General features: G+C 41.3%; 1 protein-coding gene across 1 annotated transcript in view; it reads right to left on the reverse strand.

The window, feature by feature from the left end:
• Nucleotides 1–25,472, reverse strand: part of SEMA3C (semaphorin 3C) — a 151,061-nt gene that overhangs the window by 55,921 nt on the left and 69,668 nt on the right. The window contains exons 5-7 of the mRNA XM_048500305.1: nt 19,404–19,523; nt 12,484–12,574; nt 501–620 (exon numbers count right to left, since the gene is read on the reverse strand). Of these exons, the coding sequence (XP_048356262.1) occupies nt 501–620; nt 12,484–12,574; nt 19,404–19,523 (331 nt within the window). The remainder of the gene's footprint in view (nt 1–500; nt 621–12,483; nt 12,575–19,403; nt 19,524–25,472) is intronic.

The raw sequence follows: 25,472 nt of genomic DNA on the forward strand, positions 1-25,472 counted from the left end.
AAGTTCCTTCTGTCAGCAGAAAATGTCAACAGATCCAACCCACTGTGATATTAGAAGGCAAAAGATACAACCTGGTACCAGCTCTACCCAGAACCAATTTTAAAAAGGATGAAGACAACAGGCCTCTTGGTGCATTTTTTCCCACAATCCTGCTTTTTTTTTAATTTCACAACTTGTGGTTTACCATTTTCACAGTGATGGAGAGACTTCCTCCAAGTTTCTGCCATTAGGAAAATCACACTAGCCACATGCAGAGCACTAAAGGGGAGGTCCTGATTGATCCAAATGACACCTCCACTCTAGCATGACAATTTTAGAAGAAGTCGCTGTAACCTGAAGTTAAAAGCAGACTACCAGCATCACGTGAATTGGCCACAAATATTTTGCATATTGTTTGAGCAATCTATATAAATAATATATATTGCTAATATACACTGTGCTTCATTTCTTCAAGAAATGGAGTTTACCAGAAATTAATCTCATAAATATGGCCACCTTACCACTTAGCCATTTGGAGTTGTGCTGGTCAGTTCTTACTGCATTCCGCCTGGTTAAACTACGAAAAATGGCAGCATCAGTCCCCATGAAATCAATATACATTCCTGAAAACAGCTCTTCATCTGGATAGATAGAAAAATACAAAAAAGAGAAACAAAAGAAAATCTTTACTTGCTTTTGGAGAAAATGAAGCTTTAGCCAGCATGGTATAGTGGTTAAGAGCAGTGGATTGATCTGGAGAACTGGGTTTGATTCCCCACTCTTTCATATGAATCACAGATTCTTGTCTGGTAAACTGGATTTGTCTCTGTGTTCCTACATATGAAGCCTGCTGAGTGACCTTGGGATAATCACAGTTCTTCAGGATTCTCTCTGTCTCACCTACCTCACAAGTTGTCTGTTGTGGGAAGAGGAAGGGAAAAGAGTTTGTAAGCTGCTTTGAGACTCCTTATAGCAGAAAAAATGGGGTATAAATAGAATTTGTCTTCTATTTCTTGCTGAATGCATTGCTCATTTTCTAATTCTGCCATGTGTAGGATGGAAGTGGAGTTTCCTTGAATTTTGACAGAAACATCAAGTCCATGGCACAGTTATGGAAACTTCTGGGTAACTATAACATTAAATAAAACAGCCCAACCACAAATGTGTAATAAACTTTTCATGTGGGATATAATTTTGTGGTTGCCTCTAGTTGGAGCAAACTGTAGAGGGATGAAAATAAGATCACAAAGAATGAATTTTAACTTGCTAAAAGAGGGAAGAAAGCTTACATAAGTAACTAAAAATAATTCCCTGTCTTATAAGTCAGTGATCTCCAATGCTGTATCTGCTTGGCACCACAGAAAGTCACAAGGTGCTTCTTTCCACCAGTCTGTCTTGGGGATATTTGTTTAATCACCAGTTCTGAGTTCCTACTAAGTGGATGTGTTGCAGCCATGTGCTTTCAGCTTTTCTTATGTCTCTGGGTTTGGCAAACTCTCCCAAGAGGTAGGGGATGAGGGGTTAAGATAACAGATCCCTTCTGGGAAGAAACTTTTTAAGAAGGACCTACAATTTTAGAATGTGAAGTGAAAGCCACAGTGGATGCAGTTGGCAGAAACAAATTACCAGGTGTTGATGAGATATCTAAAGAGCTATTTCAAGCTACTGAAAAGGAATCAAAATCTTCATGATGAACCAGGCACACAGCGGCGATAGGTAACACACTTGTTTGCATTCAGGCAGAAGCAAGCTCACAGCAAGGCTTATAGAGAGCCTTGTTCAAGGGGTGGGGATTCTGCAAAGAGTTAATCCTCATCAGGTGCAGACACTTCTATTCTCCCATATCTTGCTGCCAGACAAGCACTCCTCCTCTGCCTCTGCAGTAGCTACCTCTGCTTCTACCTCCTATGCACAGCTGGGAACCTCCTAGGGAACTCATTACTGAGTTCCCTAGGAACAAGATCTACCAGACCTCAGCCACACAGCCAGGAAAACCCACAACAACCACTTAAACAATTGCCATTACAAGTTTCTTTCTTGTCATTTTTTATTATAATTTACTTTATAATACTGTTTAACATTGGCATTGGATATATTAAGTATTATATAGGGTACTTTATGATTTCTGTCAAGAATATTAGGATAATAATTATTCAGGGTCCATTATTATATTATCATTTACTGTTCATAACAGTTATCATTTATCATTCATTATATTACTGTTTAACATATTGTATGCATATTCTTTTCTTTGCCTCAGAATGTAATTGTAATTATACTGAATATGGCTGTTAATTCTTTCTTCTTTTTCTTCACCCTTTTTTCTTTTGTTCTGTTTATATCTATTAATTTAATACAAAAAGACATAGGCAGATGGAAGTAAATGACTGAGGTGGTGGCTGGAGATCTTCTGGAACTATTCCTGATATCTGGACCAGTGTACTTGTGTGACTGACTATCTCCAGAGAGCATTATGCTCCACTGGTAACAAGTTGCTGGTGGTACCCAACCTGAAGAGTTGTCCTTAACTAGAGATGAGGCTTTTTCAGCCATGGCCTGAGCCTAGTAGAACACTGTCAAATGAGACCAGGGCCCTATGGGACTTATTTCAGTTCTGCAGGACCTGCAAGATACAGCTGTTCCACCAGGCTTACAGTTGAGGGCAGCAATGAGTATATTTCCATCTTAGCTGGCCTCCATTTCTTTCCCTTCCCTTGTTTAGTTATGTTGAATTTGTTTTAGGATATAGGGTTGGGAACTTTCTGATCCATTTCATCCTTCATTAAACCAAGCATTATCTTTATATGTTTTATATGTATTATTATTTACTAGGAATAAAGCCAGTTGTGGAACAAAATACAATGGGCCCTAGGAAAACAGTTAAGGAGTAAGGGCTCTCACTGAGGCCCCTTCCGCACACGCAAAATAATGCATTTTCAAACCACTTTCACAACTGTTTGCAAGTGGATTTTGCCATTCTGCACAGCTTCAAAGAGCATTGAAAGCAGTTTGAAAGTGCATTATTCTGCATGTGCGGAATGAGCCTGAGAGAGGTAACCCCTCCTGCAAGTGTTACCATCTACCCTACTGAATTTGTGGCTGGGGCAAGCACTGAATGAGAATTTTTTAAAATTTCCTAAAGCACAGCTTAGTCTTGAAGTTACTAAGTTGCACTTGGTCTCAAGGTTAATGATAAATCCATTGCTGTTCGAGCAGTTCAGTATAAGCAGCAGAAGTCTGAGGTGGTATCACTTACAATTCTGAAGCAAAACACATTCTCCAGATTCTGCCCTACCCCTACACAAGTTTTATCCTGTCCTTGCTGAAACAAAGACAATGCAGGCAACTTTAAGACCTACCATTATACTAGCTTGCATAATTGATAGGTGTCCAGTTCGTGACCTCTATAGCAATCCAGAAATGCCAGAATTTAAGCAGACTTGTGGGCGAGTTCATATTTCTTACAGCTGGAGGGGTATCTGCAAACCAGTCTTAAGGATCCCACTGGAGAATGATGAATTCAAATATTCTGGCAAATGTTTTGTGTTTGGGGGCTGTTTTTTTCCAACCCATGGGACTTGTGTTGTTGGCCTCAGACAAGAGAAACTGAAATTTATTCCTATGTGCAGTATACATACTCTGTGACATATGAGCTGAATTGTTCATTGCAAAGTATTTAGGTACATAATCCTATTATTGCCAATCTAGGCTGGGTGCCTAATTCTGTTTATGGAAACATTTTCAAATTCAGTTTGACTCTTAACTTGCAGTGTTTAGATTTGGTTGTTTGAAATGATACATTCTCTTCATTCATTTTCAGTAGGCTAAAGTCTGCAGGATTTTGAGTCTAGTATTTACAAGGAACATGTCGCCATTCTGCAACTTTCTCAGACAAGGCCATATGTCAAATTCAGCCAGAGTGCTAACATTGTTCTCACTCATTCCTGTGTGTTACACAAAAGGAACTAGACTGAAAATTTATCATTATGAGATTCCGTAAGTGTGACTTCGTCAGATTTTTCTCTTCACTACTTTTTCGATTGGTTCCTATTCCCAAGAATTTCCTAACACATAGTCCAAAACACTGACAGGGGTCTTTTAAACTTCTCCTTCACTGTGAACAGCTGCAGGAGCAGCTAGGTTGACATCTCTGGATTGGGAAATTCCTGGAGATTTGGAGGTGAAATGAAAGATGTATGGAGTCTCAAGAGAGGAAGGAGCTCAGTGGGGATGGGATGCTATAGAGCCCACCCTTAAAAGCTGCAATTTTATTCAGGGAAACTGGTCTCTATAGTTTAGGGCTTTAAATGTCAGGGCTTTAAATGTCAGAACTAAAACCATGAACTGGATTTAGTACTCCAACTGAAGCCAATGCAGCTGATGGAGCACAGGTTGAATATGCATTCTCCAAGGTGTCCCTATGAGGACCCATCCAGCTGCATTTTTGAACCAACTGGAGCTTCCAGATCAGACCCAAGGGCAGCCCTGCATAGAGTGAGTTGCAGCAATCCATTCTGGAAGTGACCATTGCATGGATCACTGATCCCGACAACAGAGTGGGACTCCCCTATTGTGGCTTGTTAGAGCCTCAATATCTGTCAAATGGCCTACTCACCAACAATGTTGTAAGGATTAATGGAATAATGTGGGCAAACACTGTGTAAAACCTAAGTATGTATTAATTTGCGTTTCTGTCATGTACCTCCATAATTTTCAATCATTTGCAATCAGTCCTAAGCAGTTACACTGAAGAAGAAGAAAAACAGTGTGGATTCATATCCCCTCTACCCTTCTCTCCTGTAAGGAGACTCAAAGGGGCTTTCAAACTCCTTTCCCTTCCTCTCCCCACACCTTGTGAGAGAGTTCCGAAGAACTGTGACTAGTCCAAAGTAACCCAACAGGAATGTAGGAGTTGAGAAACAAATTAGGTTCACTAGAAAAAAGTCCATCACTCATGTCAAGGAGAGGGGAAATCAAACCCAGTTCTCCAGGTTAGAGTCCACCTGCTCTTTACTACTACATCAAGCTAGCTCTCAATTCCACTGAAGTCAATTTGCTTAAGAGTGTAAATCTGCTTTAGGATTCACTGTACAGGATTGCTTATAAGAGCTCAGATGACTGGTTCTCACAAGCTTAGAGTTATTTCTTTTTTTAAAAATCTGGCAACGCACTATTCCTAATCTGCTGCATACCAGTTTTATGACAGCTTAACTATTCCTAAAGCCTACTTGTCTAATCAGGTACTCCAAACATTCTGTCAGCTCTATATCCTTTTAGGTGAATTCTTAAATTCCCCGAACCAATTTGACTTACTGAGTACACAGCTAACCTACATTGTTTGGAATTCTAATACAGTATGTACTTGAGGCATGTCTTTTGTGAAATCACAAAGTGCTTTGAAGGCAAAAGGAAGATGCCTAGAACTATTATTTATTTATTTGGATTTCATAGACCACCTCATCCCTGAAGGGCTCTAGGCGGTTTACAACAACAGCATCCAAGAATCAGAAATTAAAACATTTAAAAACCCTTAAAATTCTATAAGCAGCGCACCAATCTCAAAACAGACTCAGCTTAAAAATACCATGTTGGTGGTGCCCGTTCCTAAGGCCGGAAGGGGACGTGAGGGCCGAAAGATGAAACCAATATAAAGGGATGCCAGGGATGGCAGAATGGCAGAATATGGCAGGGGCCTCACAAGGGGCAGCCAATCCGCGGCCAGTCTCTCCAAAGGCCCGTGGAACAACTCCGTTTTACAGGCCCTGCGGAACTCACCAAGGTCCCGCAGGGCCTGAACAGCTGGTGGAAGAGTGTTCCACCAGGCAGTGGCCAGAGCCATAAAGGCCCTGGGCTGGGTAGAGGCCAGCCGCATCACTGAGGGGCTGGGGACTTCCAGTAACTCTGCTGCCGCAGAGCGCAGCGGCCTGTTTGGGACATATGGGGTGAGATGGTCCAGCAGGTATGAGGGCCCCAAGCCGCGAAGGGCCTTAAAGATTAATACCAGCACCTTGAAGATGACCCGGAATTCCACCGGGAGCCAGTGCAGACAGCGCAATACGAGGGTAACATGATCTTGAAAGGAAACCCCCATAAGCAACTGGGTTGCTGCATTCTGGACTAGTTTCAACTTCCAGATCAATCTCAAGGGAAGGCCCGTGTACAGCGAGTTACAGTAGTTCAGTCTCGAGGTGACCATCGCATGGATCACAGTGGCCATGTCAGCCTGGGAGAGGTAGGGGGCCAGCCACCGAGCCTGGCGGAGATGGAAAAAAGCTACCTGGGTAACATGGGCCATCTGGCCCTCCATAGAAAGGGAGGAATCCAGGAGGACCCCAGGCTGCAGGCCAGGGAGGTCGGGGCCAATGTGACCCCTTCCAAAACCGGCAGCTGAAAATCCCCGGGCCTCTCAATGCGACCCAGCCAAAGGACCTCCATCTTTGACTGATTGAGTTTTAACCTGCTCTGCCTCAGCCAACGAGCAACTGACTCCAAACAATGCTGTGGAGCCGCAGTGGCAGAGGCCACCCCTCCTCCATCAACAGAATGAGCTGGGTGTCATCAGCATATTGGTGAAAACCCAGCCCAAAGCTCAAAACTCAATTATGTTTGCTTTGGTGATCAGGGAGAAAAAAAGAGAATATTACAAACAAGTATGTTAAAAATATTGCCTGAAGTAAGTGTTGTGAAGGACACGGTTGTGAAGAAACCAGGTAACTGGGGCTTTTTAGTTTAGGGGAAAAGAAACAACTGAGAAGGAAGAAGATAGAGGTTTCTAAAATTATCCCTGGGGTGAGAAAAGTGGATAGAGATATATCTTTATCCATTAATACTAGCACTGAGGAGCACCCAATGAAGTTGATGGGCAGTAGATTCAGCACAGACAAAAGGAGATATTTCTTTACTCAACAAGAAATTAAGTTGTAAAATTCATTGCCAGTGGATGTAGGATTGGTCACAGGCACAGATTGCTTTAGAAGAGGGTTAAACAGATTCATGGAGAAGAGTTCTATCACTGGCTAGTAGCCATGGTGACTAAAGGGAAAGTCCAAAGGTGACTAAAGGAAAAGTCCAAAGGGAAGAAAACCTCTGAATACCAGTGCTAGAAGGCAACATCAGGGGACGGCTTGACCCCTACGCTGTTTGCTAGACCTGTAGAATATTTTCTGGGAGACAAACTCTGCAAAGACTACCAGGTCCAACAATTTCCTCACTTCCCTTGCAGACAATGTCATGGTCCAGAAGGTGGATGACAAGGGGATCAGCTATTTTAGATCTGTTCCTAACCAACAATGATAGTCTGATTTATGGGGTGGAAGTGACAGGGTCCTTAGGTGGGAGTGACCATGTTCTCCTGGAGTTCGTTATACAATGCAAAGGGATGCCAAGTCTAGTTGGACACATGTTCTAGATTTTAAGAAAGCTGATTTCAGTACACTTAAGAAACTACTGGGTATGATCTCATGGTTCAAAATACTAAAAGAGAAGGGAGTACAAAATGGATTGGGAGTTTCTTAAAAGTGAGATATTGAATGCACAATTTCAAACAGTTCCAATGAGGAGAAAAAATTGGAGGTGTCTAAAGAAACCAGGATGGAAAAGAACTCTCAAGTGAGCTAAGATATAAAAGGGACATGTACAAGAAATGGAAAAGGGGGGAAATTACTAAAGAGGAATTCAAACAAATAGCCAAGACATGTAGGAAGAAAGTCAGAAAAACTAAAGCTCACAATGAACTCAGACTTGCGAGAGATTTTAAAAACAATAAAAAGGGCTTTTTCGGTTATGTCTGTAGCAAAAGGAAGAAAAAGGATGTGACAAGGTCATAGCGTGGAGAAGATGGTGAAATTCCGAAAGGGGACAGAGAAAAGGCAGAACTACTCAACACCTTCTTTGCCTCAGTTTGTTTGCAAAAGAAAAACAATGTTCAACTGAGGGGAAATGGATCAGAAGATACAGTAGGGGAAATTCAGCACAGAATAAATAAAGAGCTAGTACAGGAATATCTGAATACTTTAAATGAATTCAAAGCTCCAGGGCCTGATGAACTACATCTCAGGGTATTAAAAAAACTGGCAGAAGTAATCTTGAAACCACTTGCTATAATCTTTGAGAACTCCTGGAGAAGTCCCAGCAAACTGGAGGAGAGCTAATGTTGCCCCCATCTTCAAAAAGGGGAAGAAAGAGGATCCAAACAACTGCCACCCAATCAGCCTGACATGAATACCAGGAAAGTGCTCATCAATGGCTCTTTTTCATCTTGGAGAGAAGTGAGTAGGTCAGTGCCACAGGGTTCTGTCCTGGGCCCAGTGCTATTCAATATTTTTATCAGTGACTTGGATAATGAAATAGAGGACATGTTAATCAAATTTGCAGATTACACCAAGGAGGGGTAGCTAATACCCTGGAGGACAGGGGCAGGATTCAAAATGATCTGGACAGATTAGAGAGCTGGGCCAAAACTAACAAAATGAATTTCAACAGGGATAAATATAAGATTCTACACTTAGGCAGAAAAAATGAAATGCACAGACATAGGATGGGTGACACCTGGCTTGACAACAGTACACGTGAAAGGGATTTGGGAATCTTAGTAGACCACAAACTGAACCTGAATCAGCAGTGTGAAATGGCAGCCAGGAAAGCCAATGCAATTCTGGGATGCATCAATAAGAGTATAGTGCTCAAGGGAAGTAATTGTACTACTCTACTCTGCATTGACCAGACCTCACCTAGACTACTGTGTTCAGTTCTGAGCACTGCAATTTAAGAAGGATATTGACAAGTTGGAACATGTTCAAAGGAGGGCAACCAAAATGGTAAAAGGTCTGGAATCCATGCCCTCTGAAGAGAGACTTAGGGAGCTGGGGATGTTGAATCTGGAAAAGCGAACGTTAGCAGGGGACATGATAGCTATGTTTAAATATTTGAAGGCATATCATGTCAAAGAGCTTGTTTTCTGCTACCTCAAGAGACTAGGACGCAGAGTAATTGATTCAAAGCAGGGGCGGAGCAAGGGGGAATTGTGCCCAGGACATGTGTGCGCCCTGTGCCCCTGCTGCTGTGCCGCCTACTCTGGAACGCCCTCACCACGCCCCTTCCCAGCGCACACCTCAGTGAGTGGTGGAGTCTCCTTCTTTGGAGGATTTTAAATAGAGGCTGAATGATCATATGTCAGGAGTGTTTGATTGTGTGTTCCTGCATGGCAGGGGGTTGGACTTGATGGCCCTTGTGGTCTCTTCCAGCTTTATGATTCTATGATTCTAACTGGTTAGCCACTCTGTGAAATGGATTGCTAGATTATTAGACTAAATGGTTTGATCCAGTAGGGCTCATCTCATGTTCTTAGGTATGACTGAAATCAGTGTATATGGAAGACAGGGAAGACAGGTGGAATGCATTCCAAAGTGGGAAAAAGGAAGGTCTTCTACAGGCTGCCTTTCAATTTGCAAATACTGGTTTAGGTCAATACCAGCATTATACCTGACCTACAGTGAAGTAAAAGAAGGCATTCTAATGGCAATGAATGTGCTTAATGCAGAACACCACCACATTTAAATTCTAAGAAAATGAAATAATTTTTAAAAAGAACATTTTTTTTAAAAAAAATCCTTCATCTGGCAAGCTTTGGGTGGGGGAATGAATCAATTCTCCTCCTGCAGGTGGTAATCTTTGAAGGACTGGAAAGTATAAGACCACACTACACTGACATCACTGTCTTTACTTGATTTCAACAGCTATGAAGTAGAAAAAATGAACCCTTCTGTCAGTAGGTTTTTTCCCCTTTTTTCAGGAAAATCCCTAGTCAGTTTGGGAGAAATCTAGCAGAGAAGCCTTTTGTCCAAAACTGCAGGCATGGTAAGCTGCTTGCTTTGTAACTGTAGGATTAGATACAGAATTGTGACCCACGGATTTGCAATCAAAGGTACATATATTGCAAAGCACTCAGTGTTCTGCCTCTGCAAAAGAAGGCAGCAGCTGCCAGTACATTAAAGAGCACATGCTGGTTAAGTGTCAAGAAGGCTGGATTTGTAGGCAGCTGTTTCCAGCTGGGTACCTGGCACTGCCCTAAGAATAACATGCTGGCTTTAGGCAAGCAAGGGGCAAAAGAAAAAGAAAAAAAAACCCTGAGTGCAACTAATAAATTTAAGACAACATACAACCTACATTGTGATTCACTATTACTTAGCCTCCCTTTCATTCCAAAGCAGATTCCTCTCATTTCTTTCTGAGAAATAGCAAGGGGCTAAGTTTATGATGCAAATGTTACTGTGCACATCTATTTTGGTAAACTCTGAAAGATCATGAGGCCTTTTATATACTGCTACCTTGGGAGATTACGGTAAAAGATCGGTGAACAGAAGTAGTGAAAAGAAAGCCAATCTAGGGATATTTCCAAAAATCTTCTCATCTGACTTTCCATGCCAATTTTACTTGTCTTGTTCCATAAGTAGAACTAATGCATTAACAATTTTCCATTGTTCTCCATTTCCACCCATCCCCTTAATTAGCACACAGTGTAACAAATGTACAGATGGCCACTGTTTTCAGTTCTCAGGTTGATGTGCATGCATGGTGTGCACTTAGTCACATATTCATATGTATGCAGTACATAACAATAGCCATCTATAGGATCACATCAAGGCTGATATTTTTCAGTGTTTCGTCACTGTAGACCATGAGTCCAGTTCCCAATGTGTTTGAGGCTCTGGGAAGCTTTGAGATTTTTGAGAGGGGAAGTGCTGCCCTGAAATAGTTTTCACTGGAATCAGAATCAAACAAAAAATGGCTGCCTCAGGAGGCAGAGCCAAACAGACTACCTGGCTCCTCATACCTCCTGGTAAGAGTAATGGAACCCCATTCTGACTAAAGGAAACCCAGTTGCTTATCTCATTCTCATGTAAATGAAAGAATATAATTAAAGGGCCTGCCTTGCAATGGCTTCACCCATTTTCTGAAAAGCACGGTGAGCACCAAGAAAAGTACTGGCGGGTACTGTGGTGCCACAGGTACCATGTTGGGGAAGCCTGATGCAGACTACCATGTAAGGCAAGGAGAAGGCCCAAATAAACGACAGAAAACTGTTAATTTTTGTTTAAAAGTTCGGTTTATAAAAAAGGAACTCAGAAGTTGAAATTAGGGGAGAATGAAATTTCAGAATAACTTTATAAAAAAAATACTACATTTTCTCCAATAGGGGACAAGGCAATTGATGAACTGAAAGCATGAATTAAAATCAATAAACCCCCATCACAAACATAAATAAATGCCCAAGAAATTAGGATCAATCCAATTACAAACCTAGTTCAAAAGGGTTCACTTTACCTAACTTCCAACATTCTAGAAGAGGACAGATCTATCTCATCTGCCCTGAAATACTGTTCCTTAATATTGGTGCTGGGAAGGGAAGCAACCTTATAATCCCTAGCTAAAGTCTGATAATTTTGAATACTGAGTCAAATAGATTTTATGAACAAATTTAAATGTATTCAGCATGAACTTAACTGAGTCTATGGATTTTCTATCACATCATAGCTGGAAAGGATGGAGTTGGAGATACAAATGTTTTAATTTTCAATCGATTATGATGGTATGCAGAACTAATGTACAAAAATACATTTTATATTTCATAGATGTACTGGGTTGCACAGGCCAGATGTAGCGGTAGAGTGGTGAACTACAGACAACTTGTGAGGTAGTTGGGGCTGAGAGAGTTCTGAGAGAACTGTGACTAGTCCAAGGTCATCCAGCAGGCTTCATGTGTAGGAATGGGAAAACAAATCTAGCTTCCCAATCTGTCCCTTACGTTGAAGAGGATGGAATCAAACCCGGTTCTCCAGATTAGAGACCACTGCTGTAAACCAAAACACCATGCTGACTCTTCATGAATGTAAACAGAATATTTGAAAATAAAATTAAAAGTTGTACATTTTTAATGTATTGTCGAAGGGTTTCACGGCCAGAATCACTTGGGTGCTGTGTGGTTTCCGGGCTGTATGGCCGTGTTCGAGCAGCATTCTCTCCTGACGTTTCGCCTGCATCTGTGGCTGGCATCTTCAGAGGATCTTAGAGATCTTAGAGATCTTCAGAGATCCTCTGAAGATGCTCAACCACAATCTCCCTTTCAGCGTCTGTCCTTAACCTAATCTTCATTTTATTTCGGGAAAGAAACTTTCCTTTAAAAATGTTATAATCCTACTAAAGACCCCTGCAGCTTACATGTCACCCATCTCAACAAAACTTTGGAAAGATTTTTAATTTTTTTTCCTGAACTTTGTGGTCTCTTTGACCTGACCTGAAGCCAAAAATAATGGGAGTGTCTGTGGAAGGGTCTTGGAATCCAATCCCCTTAATGGAGGCAAGATTCACTAGAACTAAACCGTCAGTGACGGATCATTTTTTCAAGTTTTCTTCTCTTTTTCCTGCAGCTCAATTTGTTTACAACACCTTATCACTCTCCACACCTAATGATTCAAGCATCTTGAAATCCTGGTTGTTTTCACTTACTGATCATAACAGAGACTGTGTTCACGTTTGGGTTGAAAGAGCAACGTCCCTTCCCAGATTCACATTTGGAATCAATTTTGAAAACTTGCTCCTGGAACACACAAAACCCCCCCACATTTGTAGGTTAATTTTAACATGTTCATTTTGAATGATAGCTTATGTCAAAAATGCTCAAACATTTCAGGGAGTTTACATTATTCTCAAAGGCCTCTTCCGCATGTGAAGAATAATGCACTTTCAATCCACTTTCACAATTGTTTGAAAGTGGATTTTGCTATTCCGCACAGTAAAATCCAGCTTCAAAGTGGATTGAAAATGGATTGAAAGTGTATTATTCCGCATGTGCAAAAGGGGCTTAAAACAGGTATCATCACACTGCAAGTGCATTAGTTAGGATTGCCAGCCTCTGGGTAGTACCTAGAGATCTCCCAGAATTACAACTGATCTCTAGATGAAAGAAATTTCCTGGAGAAAATGGTCACTGTAGATGGTGGGCCCCATGGCACTGGGATCCCTCTCTTCCTGAAACCCTGTATCTTCAGGCTTTGCCCCAAAATCTCCAGGCATTTTCCAACCAGTAGTTGGGAAGTCTATTTCCAGTTCACCTCCAGTTTTGTTTTCCCACGATTTTACTGAGTTTTGCTTATGAAGTAACATCAAATGCATCAATAAGAACAATTAAAGCAATTTTTAAATATAACAGTAGGAGAGACAGTATGGCTTAGGAGTTAGAAAGTTAGACTAAGTTAAGGGAGACCAGGGTACAAATCTTCACTTTGCCATGAAGCTTGCTGGCTGACCTGGGTACAGTCACACATGCTAGTACTGTTCACAAAATATAATGAATACATGTATGTTCCACATACAGTGTACACTTGATTTTTAAAATACACATGTTGGGTAATTCTCATGTTATACTCAATTCATGTATAATTGCACATATGATACAAACCTGTTAGGATTTTACAAATGCCTGATTCATTCAGTCAAGCAAGAGTTAGCTATTCCAGTCACATGTTTGGAATCACCTGAGCTTCTGGAAAGATCTCTTCCTTTCTTCTTCCAGCAAAAAGAGAGGCAGACACACAGGGACATATAGACTGCACAGACACTCAGACTGAGTATTTGTATAGACAGAGTTTGCTGTTCCTATATTTAGTGTAACTTTATGTTGTTATCGAATAAAGTTCTACAAAACAATTCACTCACTTCTCTGCTAATTCATTGCAATAAAACAAATCCTCATATTTAACCAGGTACAGTCCTTGGTTTCAACTATGAAGTGATAGTATGTTGGCTCTTTCTTACAGATGTTTGTGCAACATGAACAGGGCTTCTCTTTCATTATCATCTACGTTACAGGGATGTTGTGTAGGTGAAATGAGGGAAGAAATGCCATGCATAAATCTCTGAGGTGCTTCAGAGGAAGAGTGAGATAAAAGTGTACTAGAAGAATATTCCAACAACCCCTCCTCCTGACTTACCACGAATGAAACCATTCAATTTCCAGTAAACACAAACAGATAATTCAGTTTTGTATGATGCACACATACCCAAATTTCTCTCTCTCTCTCTCTCTCTCTCTCTCTCTCTCTCTCTCTCTCTCTCTCTCTCTCTCTCAGGATCAGAAAACAAAGAGTAAAAAATATCCTGCAAGAATGCATGCTAAAGAAAAGTGGGGAAATGAATACCAAGCAGAGCAGAAGATCCTAGTGGTTACATTCCAGTGATCAGTTTGCTTTAGAAAGTCAGCAATAAACCCAGATGCACTCATCTGTCTTTCTGAGCCTGGTTTATTTAGTCTTCTTTGTTTATGGCAGTTTCAGTACAAATTATTTTTTAAAAAATTTGGTTATGCACATTATGGCTGGGATGTCATATTCCCATACAAAGAGGACTTGGCCTCTTTCAGATGCAGAAGAGAAAGTTCCCTGGAGAAGTGGTGATCCACAGCCAGCCTTTCCTGGCATGCCAAGGAGCCACAGCGTGCCAGCAGCCACCCCAATGTCTTCACCAGCTGCTGTGCACAGTTGGATGTTCATTATTCTGATTAACAATAAAAAAGGGCACAGGCTGGCAGACAGAATTCTACCAGCTGTCAATCCTTCATGGTATAAACCTGACTCTTGGAGGCAGGGAGCCAAGATCAGCTCATGGGGCTCAAGTCAAACCAAGGATCCTCCTTCCCACACTCTTATAGGCAACCAACACAAGTAACCACAGGCTGGGGTTGCACGGAAGTGCAAGGCAGTGAGTGCAGCAGTCAGCATGTCAGGCTAAGACTGAAGAGATGAGTACAAATACCCTGTGCTGTGAAGCTTGCTAAGTGATCTTGGGTGATCCAGAATCTCTCAGCCTAACCCACCTCTCAGGGTTGCTGTGTGGACAGAACAGGGAAGATAGTGTTCACCACTTTAAGCTTTTTGTACTGAAAATATAGTGTGGAATTCTCTTTTATACTTTATTCCTCAATAAAAAAACTTTGGCAAATACATTGGGCTTGCAGCACCTTCTGAAGGTTTCTGAAGGTGACATCCCTCCTCCTCAGAAGGTGGGAGCTACTGCAAAAAAGGCTTCCCTGCTACCAAGTGGGTCTACTTCTGTGACAAACAGAAAGTAGGCAGCAGCCTGAATTCTATAACTGGCACACCGGGACTTATGGGAGAAGGCAGTCCTTAAGATACGTGAGTCTTAGGCCATGAAGGATTTTAATGGTCACAATTAAGCACCCTGAATTGAGCAGCCAATGAATTGTAGCTGTTTCCCATTGGTTAGCCACTAATAATAATTGGGCTGCTGCACTCTGAACAAGATGCTATTTCCAGGTGGTCAAGGGTAGGCCAACTTAAAGCACATTACAGTGATCCAGCTGACAGATAACAAAAGCATGAATCAGTGGACCAGATTAGCTGAATCTAAGAAAGGAGGGAGTTGGTGAACCAGATGCAACTGATAGAAGATGTTCGTGGTCACTGGGCCAACTGGCTTTTCAGCAGCAAGGTAGTCTACAAGCAATCTCAAGCTCTTAGCTTCTCCACAAAAGGCAACTCCACTCTGTCTAGGACCAGTGCCTCTAGAACCCTTCCTGGCCAGCAGGTTTGGTCTTGTTTGGTCTTAGCCACCTGATCATGGCCTCAAAGCAAAGGCAGAGCAAAGGGAAACTGCGCCCAGGGCCCATGCGTGCCCTGCACCCCTACCATGGCGGCCCCTGCCCCACCCTGGAACTCCCCCAGAATGCCCCAGAACACCTCTGCCATGCCCCTGCCATGGCCCGGTCATGCCCCACCACTGCTTCGCCTGGGGCGTCGCACCCCCCACCCCGTTGGTGCTATGCCACTGCCTCAAAGCACTGGATTAAAACCAATCCAGATGCTTCTGGAGGCTTAGATAATGAAATACAGAACTGAGTGTCATCTACATAACACCCAGCCCCCAAACTCCAGACAATCTCACTTAGACCAGAGGGCCACTCCTGTAACATCAACTCCATATTCCAACATTAAAGGGTGCCAATAGCTCTAGCAATATCAGCAGGGGTGACAGTCCCCTTCAGCAGGGGTGACAGTCCACTTCTGATTCCGCAAGAGAAGTCAGAGGTTCAGTGACATGAGGAACAAACCAAAGGGAAAATAAATGTAAGAGCTTATTGCCAAGCAAACAGATTCTCCTGGTTTCCTCAAGGGTCTCTAACTCAGGCCTGCAGCTCCTCCCCTCAAGCCACCAGGGCTCCTGCCTAAACTTCCACCATCCCTATTAATCTAAACAGATTAATGTAAACTTCCCATGTTCTATATTAGGACATGTTTCTAATTTACAGTCACTACAGCAAGAAGGGGCCACAGGCAGTAAGACAGCGGACTGAGGGAAGCTAGGAGAATGCTGCGTTTGCTTAACAATAAACAATTACATCTTCTTTTCCCGTGGTGTGTCCCTCATAAGACTAAGATTCTCAGGTCACTTACAAGCAGTATTTGAAAGACATATTCCCCCCACCACTTGTCCGAGGTAGACTTCCTCTGAACATGGCGGTTTCATACACATATCATGATTGTCAACTACTGATTGATCTTTGCTCAGTGACTTTATCTGATCCTTTCAAAATGCCATCTAAACTAGCTGTGATCCCCACATCTGGTGGCAGTGTATACCACTGGGATTCGTTGTTCATAACACATCACAGCCTCAAATATTACAGCCTAGCTAGCCCATTCTTTCCAGATGCAATTTTGAGTGTTAGGTGCGAATTGTCAAATTGCGTAGCACTTTGTGACCTCCATTCCCCAGTTTAGTGAAAACCAGTAGATGTTGTTTAGAATAACAATGATTCTTTTCAATTCCCCTCACCAAAATCCAATTCTTTGTCTATGAAAAATGACAGCAAGTTAGAAAAGGAGATTAGAAAATGCACAGTTTGCAGATATGCTGTATAATTTCTCAACTGACTTGCCTGCACAGTGCTAAAAATAAACCCAGTCTTCTAATTAGGTATATTTGCATAGATGCAATGAGGGGGGGGGAACTCACACCAAATCTGTATGCTTGAAGGAGCTTTGCTATTGTTGGCTTGGATGGTAACATAATGAAAGTGCAAAGCCTCCAGTCAAGTCTAACAGACTCCAGACGTCTGAGGCAACAGTTTATTTAATCAATTGATCATAGGCATGTAGTTAAAAATGACATGCTCACTGAGACCAATTTCAGTATGCCAAAGATACATACCTATTTTTTTCAGTTTAACTCTAACATCTTTTTGCCTCATTTTGAAGCCTCAATTTTTACTAAACATTGATGTCTGGCTTGGGTCAAAATTACCATGAATTTCAACATCTCTGTTGATGTTATGTATGGATACACTGAAGGGGAACAAGTCAAGCTATAGGAACAAGGCATGCTGGGCTTTGATGGAAAGGGTGGGGAGGGGGAAGAACCAGAAAGAAACATACCCCTACTGCTGAGGCAACTGTCTTGATGCTTGCAGCATATCTGCCCTGAACTGTGGCAGCGACAACCAAGACATACTCTGCACATTTGGCTTTCTGTTCCTACGGCAATATCATCACATCACCAAATTCAGCTGGTTGCATGGCACCATAACATCATCACATTGCCATTTGACCAAGAATTTTTGGGATCATGTAGTTAAGAAGGGTTGGGGAGGAGCATCTTGTTGATTTTAAATAATTGCTCTCTTTTCTCTTCTTCCAAGTGGATTAGCGAGGCATACAAGATTATCTCCACCTCCCATTTATCATCTGAAAACTACCATGTGAAGAGAGTCAGGATAAGAGAGACTGACCGGTAACAGATCGCTCTTCTTGGAAAGGTTTGAAGCCTTCCTTGAAGATTAGGGGATCTTCTTCTGACAGAAAAAAACAACACTTATGTTGGAGGAAGGCCTCAAACTTAGCAGAGCAGAGCAGAAGGCTATGGCCAACTGACTGGTAGAAAGTCACCCAGTGAGCTTCATGACAATGGGGGACATGAATTTGGGATCACCCAGTTTTGGCTCAGCGCTTTAACCACTTTACCACAGTGGATGAAGACAATGAAGGGAAGTCAACATAGATCAAGGCTGTGAACAGGTGCAAAAAATGAGTTCCTGTAGTAAGGTTTTAGACAACTGTTAGTTTCCCCCAAAAACACATTTTTTGCCCTGCACTGCTAATGCATGATTAGACATAGGTAAAAGTAGATGTGATTTGCTATGGCTGGTGAGCTTCTGAAACATAGGGCTTCTGATCAGGGCTGTTGAGGAGGCTGTGACCAGGAAGACAAAATTGCGGGGGCACTCATGGAAACTGTTGGAATAAGTGACTTCTGCATGCCTGGCAATGGGGGAGGGGGGGGCTATGTACCTCTAAGATGTTTTATTGTTTGCTCTCCATGTCTAGGTTCTGCCCACCAACTTTCTCCTTCTTCGCCCTGCAGCCACTTTCTTTCTTCTTCTCCTTTGTACTGAGCACAATGATAATGGTTAGCTATTCCTGTTTGGGTTTTCCCACAGAAGCAGTTCATACTTGCACATACGTGACAGCATGTTAGAATAGCCACTTGTGACAGAGAAAGTTATCTCTTGAGACTAAGGTTTCTTACTATCTACTTTTCACCTGGAACAATACCTGTGATCTGAAGTTACTTGAAACAAATGAAAGTTGTCCTTTTTGAATATATTTGTTTGGAAGAGCTCCTTTACTGCATTCACATACAGGACTGGGCTGATCCATATTTAACCAAACTCCAGCAGAAACATGGGTGCTACATAGCTTGTTTTCATGTAATGTTTGGGCAGAGTCTAAGTGGTATGAGGGGCTCCAACTATGAAAACTTCCACTGCCTATTTCCACACATCAATCCTTTATTCAAGGGACAGGACATTTTCCTTCAGGCTGTAGTTGACACTACTTTTATAAGCATTTTGGACACTAAAACTTTTTCTTAGGTGGCATTAAGAAATAGGAAGGGCTTCTGTTTGAGAAGTTCAGAGCCTGCTTGGACTTGCAGAGCTATGGCTTATTTATTTGCTTCATTTATACCTGCCCTTCTCCACAATTGGGACCCAAAGCAGTTTGGCAGTTCTTTACCTCTTGATGATGTTCAACAAGACAAGGGAAATTACTGGTCTTCCTATCACCAAAAACATTTTGATCCACACTTTCTCCAGTGATGACCTTTAAACTTGTAAAATAAGTTAGGCTGAGAGATGCATGGCAAAGGTCACTAAGTGAGCTTCGTAGCTGAATGAAGATTTGAACCAGAGCCTCCTCGTTCTTAATCTAACCACTACAGTACATAGTATGTCTGTGAAAACACAGCTTAGATATGTGCAGGATGTCGTTCTGATGTATTTCATAAACACTTACCTTCTGAAAAACGAAATAACAGAAAGAACTGGCTTCTCATATTCCCAATAAAACACTTACCTCAGACCTTCGCCCTCTGTTGAGATAGGCACACACAGGGCTGAATGCTCCACTCCCACAGACATATAGGTGAGTGCGATTGAAAATCTGGATCACACGCACAAAATTACCACAGCCATGCTATGGACAGAGGGAAAAAAATGAAAAGTTTTTGGACCAACACACAGAGACTGCATGACAGTGTTGAGTGGTGTTTGTCCAATTTCAACACTGACCAAAGAATGTTTGGTTTTAGCTTACTGTATTTATTTACATAAACACAGTATTACCAGAAGTGTTCTTGAGATTTTCCCATGTATTTCAGAGCACAGACTAAGCTGCTTTATTGCAGAAAGGAAAGTACCGTAACTTTCAGTGCAATGTGCAAAGGGTGAATTGGCAATCTCCCCAAGGTGAAACATGACCTCCACAACTATTCTGGAAGTCACATACTGCATACAGAGTTCTGTAATTCTCCTTTCACACAAGAAGCATGGGATAGGGAAGCAATGTCCAATCATGTTGTCTATCCCACCTGCCTGCTAGGCTTTTACCCTGTAGGGGAGCTGAATCAGCAAGATTTGGTCATTATAACATTCCCTTCTGAACATCCTTTAAAAATCTCTCTGTTCTGTACCTTGGCTTTGCAGTTACATTATGGGTAGAGGCAGAAAACACAATGTTTGCAGCCCTGTCTTACCTGTCTAGACAGCTTCCTTCAACAGTACTGAAAGCATGAGATGCTTACAGCAGAACCCTTGGGGAACCTGAAACATTTCCCCAGGCTTTCAACATAGGGCAAGATTTTCAAAGCCACACTCCCAGAAAAATATAAACACGTGCTTCTCTGTGTACTTCCCTTCTTTCCCCCTGCCACCCCCCCCCCCCCCCCGGTTCTCCTCTTCTAGCCATTGATCAATTCCTTCTGGTGCACTTTATACACAGATGTTTCCCTTCCAGATGTAATGTTAGGGAGGAAATATATACATCCACAAAGGTTGGTGGAGATGGTGTGCAGATAAATAATTGATCTCCATTTAAGTTACATTCAGATGGTCTGTCCCATATTACACCCCACCATTATATTATGACACCTTTCTTCCTGCACACTGGGATCTTACACCTCAAACATTCATCCACAAAATTGCATCTCTGCTTTCTAAACCATTATGCACCACATGCCTATTAGCATATGCAGTATACTAAACTGCATCTCAGGTTCTCTATTTTAAAAATATAGATTACAGTACAATATAGACTATCCTTCATTGTACACTGTTGTTGGCAGAATTAATACTTTTTTATTTTTGCAGATCCAACAAGTGCCAGATAACAAAGCTATTATTGCATTCATTATAGAAAGAAAGTGGTCTCTCAGAGTTTGCATACTGTTCCCAGCTCATACTAACTATAAAATATTATTAAAAACCGCATACTTATTTGTGCAAGAAATAAGCTTTTATCAGGTTCCCCATTCCCAATTTAAAACTCAATCTTGTCAAATCACTGTGATACGTTACAAGAATATTAGCATCTGAATGGGATTCATTGAATAACCTATAGCTGCGGAGATTCTACAGAAAATGTGCTCGGGAAAATGTTTCTTTTAGGATAGTTCTATGAAGGAATCATTTGACATTTACTGTTCTATTGTGTTTTCCTTTGGGCAAGCTGAAGACAAGTTACACAACTTAATTTTCAGGCTGCCTCAGGGCAAGCAGATGTGTTGCTGTGAGATTTGTGATGGAATCTTCTGAATGTTTTTAAAGTGGCTGCCTTTGCACAATATCCCTATTCAGACTGGGAGCACAGCACAGTGGGGTGACTCTTTCCACCTTCATATAATCAAAACAGGTTAGACAAACCCTGTGTGTGAGGAGGGAGTTAAACTTCACATCTTGTGCTGCAGTCCCAATCTGAATCCGGACCCTGTGTAGTTTTCGACTTTAAAAATGGCTGTGTAGATCTCCCAGAACAAGTCTGTTTTGGCCTTCAGAAGTCAAACATGTGGATCTTCTCCAATGTTGTCCAACTCTGAACTCAAGTTATGGTAAAATCACCACCTTGCTAATTTCAAATTCACATGGTGTGGAATAAGTGGATTCTCCTGGAAAAAAACAGAAGTTAACATCAGGGGACAAATAAATGCCAACCCTCCATTCCTTTGAAATATTCACCCTATAAAAAACAGAAAGCAAAATTATGTAATTATTATTTTAGTACATTAGAAAGAAACGTGGGGACTGGCGGTAGCTCTCTGAGCTACTATGACCATGATTGCTGATTTGAGAAAAAAAAATCTAATATAAGCAAAATGCCTGCCACTCTTTCCTACTAGTACACTGTATCCCATCCATGAGTATCAAATTACTATGCATCATAAAATCTTATGGGTTAAAAATGGAAAAAAACATGAGATGTGCAGTTGCTTAGAAGATGAGCAGGGAGATCTACATCTACAAAGGGGGCTACAGTCCATGAGAGATGGCTTCAAGGTTCAGTGCAGGAATTGAATGCAGAGTGTGGGAATAAGAACAGACACAGAGCACTGGAAGAAAACACACCCTTTTGCTTTTGATTTGAAGCAAATCTCTGTGTGCTTAGCTAGCTAGGGAGGGCCAGCCCTGATTCCAACAGCCCCAAAACCATCCAACAAAAATAGTATAACATGGTGGGAGGATCTGGCTATGATTGATGGTACACTTGCAAGGGCATTGCTGTGCGTTAATGATGCTATGCTTAAGCTATCCTGACAGGAAAGGATCTAACCTAGCATCTCCCTCTATCCTGCCACTACTCAGGCCTCTACTTATTTATAGCAGCTCCTTTTGACAGTTTGGTTAAAAGTGAAAATTAACTCATAAGTCTCGTGCAATAAAGCTATAAAGGGATCTAAAAGTAAACCCATTCCCAATCTGTGATCATATTTTTGTATAGGTTAAAAATGCATTCCTTTACTCAAGTTTGATAGGTTTTTCATATTCAATATAATGAAACACATGAACATTTGAATATGATTACTGAAGTATATATTTAAGCACCTAACCATCTAGCCACAGGCATGTATACAGGAAGGTAAGTCTATCTGCCTACTGTGCTGTCTATCTTGCATTATAGTGATAATTTGCAGTTAGTTTTTCCAGGGTGAACAAGCCAATCATATTGCAAATGACTGCTGAAGCACAAAAATAATGCAATAGCAAACCAATAATTTGGGGTGGAAGCCAAAGAATTCAATTAGGTTTCCTTCTGAGTAACCACATTCAGGAATGCAACCTACTTTTTCTTAACAACTCAGCCACTAGTTGCTTTTTGCACTGATCTTGTTTAGTAATATATAGCACATTACTAGACCCATCAAAAGCAACTATTAGGTAAAAAAAGTCGTGACCATTTTGCATATAACAAGCAATACTGAACCTTAGAATATGTGATATATTAGAGTATTATAGTTATCTGGGAAGAAGGGCAGGCTCCAGGCTACCTTTAATGTAATTAAACAGAAATCATTATAATCCATTACTGGTAGCATCTTAATGGAAATTGTTATGCTTGATTATACTTCCTTAAAGCTAATATTTTTGTCTTGAGAAGAAATGGTCAATATAAGATGAACTTTCAAAATGGACTTAATATAATCAGATATGCTCCTTTTAATTACATGTCCATGCTCAAATGTTCTGTTGTTATGGAACAGCATAATGTTCACATTATTTAATTCAGATTAAGGCCATCAAGTTGCAATTGATTCATGGTCACTGCATGAACAGGAGATGAGCAGAGGTGGTTTGTAATTGCCTTTCTCTGCAAAACAACCCTGGTCTTCCTTGGCAGTCAGCATCCAAGTACCGATTATGGCTGGCCCAGTTTAGCTTCCAAGATCTGAAGATTTTGAGCTAGTCTGGGCTACTAAGGCTGCTACATTGCTGGCAAAATAGGATATCAGATGCTGGCAAAATAGGATATCAGAATGAACAGCCTCTAAATATTATAAGGTTGGTCAACAGACCCTCATTTGTAATATGAATGCATTATATATATTTCCTTTGTCCTGATGCTGGATTTCTTAACCAATTTTGCCACATTTTATAACTTTGTATCCGACACATAGCGGCAATGTCCGAGGCGGCTTGTCCCGAGTGCTGCCATTGCCGTCACGTGTTGGGGGCAGGAGCGGGGTGTGTGGCAGAGGAATTTCTGGGTGGGAGGGGGCACTCGGGCAGCTCATGCTCTGGGCACAGTTCCCCCTCCCTTCGTAACTGCTTGATATCAAGAATATTCTTTTTTTAATTTTTAGCCTCATCAAGTTTATAAACTACATACAGTTGTCAGCTTCATCTTTGTTTAAAATAGACTCGTTTGTATACCTGCACTGTGTGTGTGTGTGTGTGTGTGTGTGTGTGTGTGTGTGTGTGTGTGAGAGAGAGAGAGAGAGAGAGAGAGAGAGAGAGAGAGAGAGAGAGAGAGAGAGAAGGAGACTGTGTTTCTTTCCATTCTCGGCTGACAAATATCTTTCACTATACAGTCATCAGGAAATAATTTTAATTACTTATGCCGGGACTTGAATAATTTTTTCCCCAGTTTTAGGAGCCACCTTAATTTAGGAACCAGGGTTATATTTAAGCCTTCAAGGTTTTATATTTTAATGACTATACTTTCTAATTGCCATGAAAGGTAATCCTAAACATTCCAAGTTCCTTTTTATCTTTTAAAAGCTGTAACACAAGTGATATAACATATAAACAAATATGGAGTAACCGTGGTTGTCATCACAACAAAAAACTAACCTTTGTCCCTCAACTTAATGAAGTTTGTACTTTTACTGAGAATTACCAAGAGGCATTTACAATATATGGCTTCTGAAAATACTGGTTATCACAATGGTGTTTCTAGGTGCCCTGGTGCCTGGGATTTGTGGAAGCCTTTTCTATACCATGGGGAGGATCTCTCTCATACAACTGAACTTTGGCAGGGAGAGTTTCTTGCTTTCAGTAAAATGTACAATCCCTCAGAATTTTATCCTAGTAGGATGGGGGAGGGGTGGGGGAAGAGTTACAGCCAATTACATGTTTCCTATGGAAAACCAAATCGAGAGACTAAGCATGTATAATAACACAGTCATTTAAAAAACTGAATAAGTTTTGTGCATACCTAAAAACTGCTCAACAGACATTCTGAAAAATCACATCAGCATTCAAATAGAATTTAGCTAAGACCTTCAATGGTCTTTCCAAATAAAAAAAATCAGTCCTGCATCTAAAAATAATAACCACTACACTGGGCCAGTCACAGTTCTCTTAGAACTTTCTCAGCCTCACCCTACCTCACAAGTTGCCTGTTGGAGGGAGAAGAAGTGAAGGCAATTGGAAACTGTTTTGAGACTCCTTATGGTAGAGAAAAGTGGAGTATAGAAACCAACTTTTCTTCTTCTGAACAGAGAGTTTTGTGATAAGGGTACAGCCACCCAAAAGACCATGTTTTTCATTACCATCCCCTTGGAATCACCAATTCAGAGGCGCTGAAGTCAAACCCTCAGCTGATACACAGAGAGAGTTTGTTAAGAATTCTGGTGCAATTTCTTGTCTTTCCAAGACATGCTCCTAGCAATGAACAACTTATTAACATGATTAAAATTAAATTAGTGGTTTGTTTGTTTGACCCAGGACTAGAGGTTTAAATAATTGGCTCAACAGACGTCTCTTTTGTAGGGTTTTTTTTAAAGAAAAGAAAACAGAACCATGAATAATAGTTGTGCCAGATTTACCTGCTTTAAGGAAGTTCTGCTCTTTTTCAGACATCTGCTTGAAACATTGCTTTATAAACCAATAAAACAGCCTTTATGATCAGCAGTAAGTGCTGTTGGAATGTACAGAGGTTTTTTTTCCATCCGAAAAGCCATATATACCATCTGGGAGTCCATCCAGGCACTTACATTAGCATTAGCTCAGCAATCTGCATTATATTCTCTCAAAGATACCCAGAGCAGGCTTTACTTGTGATATCCATCACTGGCCATGAGGTAAGCAAGACATAGACGTTGCTGAAGGAAGAAATGAACAAAGTGCTCATTTTTCCAAACATCAGTTGCCA

Source organism: Sphaerodactylus townsendi, linkage group LG06, assembly GCF_021028975.2.
Source record: "Sphaerodactylus townsendi isolate TG3544 linkage group LG06, MPM_Stown_v2.3, whole genome shotgun sequence".
In the NCBI taxonomy this organism is placed as follows: domain Eukaryota; kingdom Metazoa; phylum Chordata; class Lepidosauria; order Squamata; family Sphaerodactylidae; genus Sphaerodactylus; species Sphaerodactylus townsendi.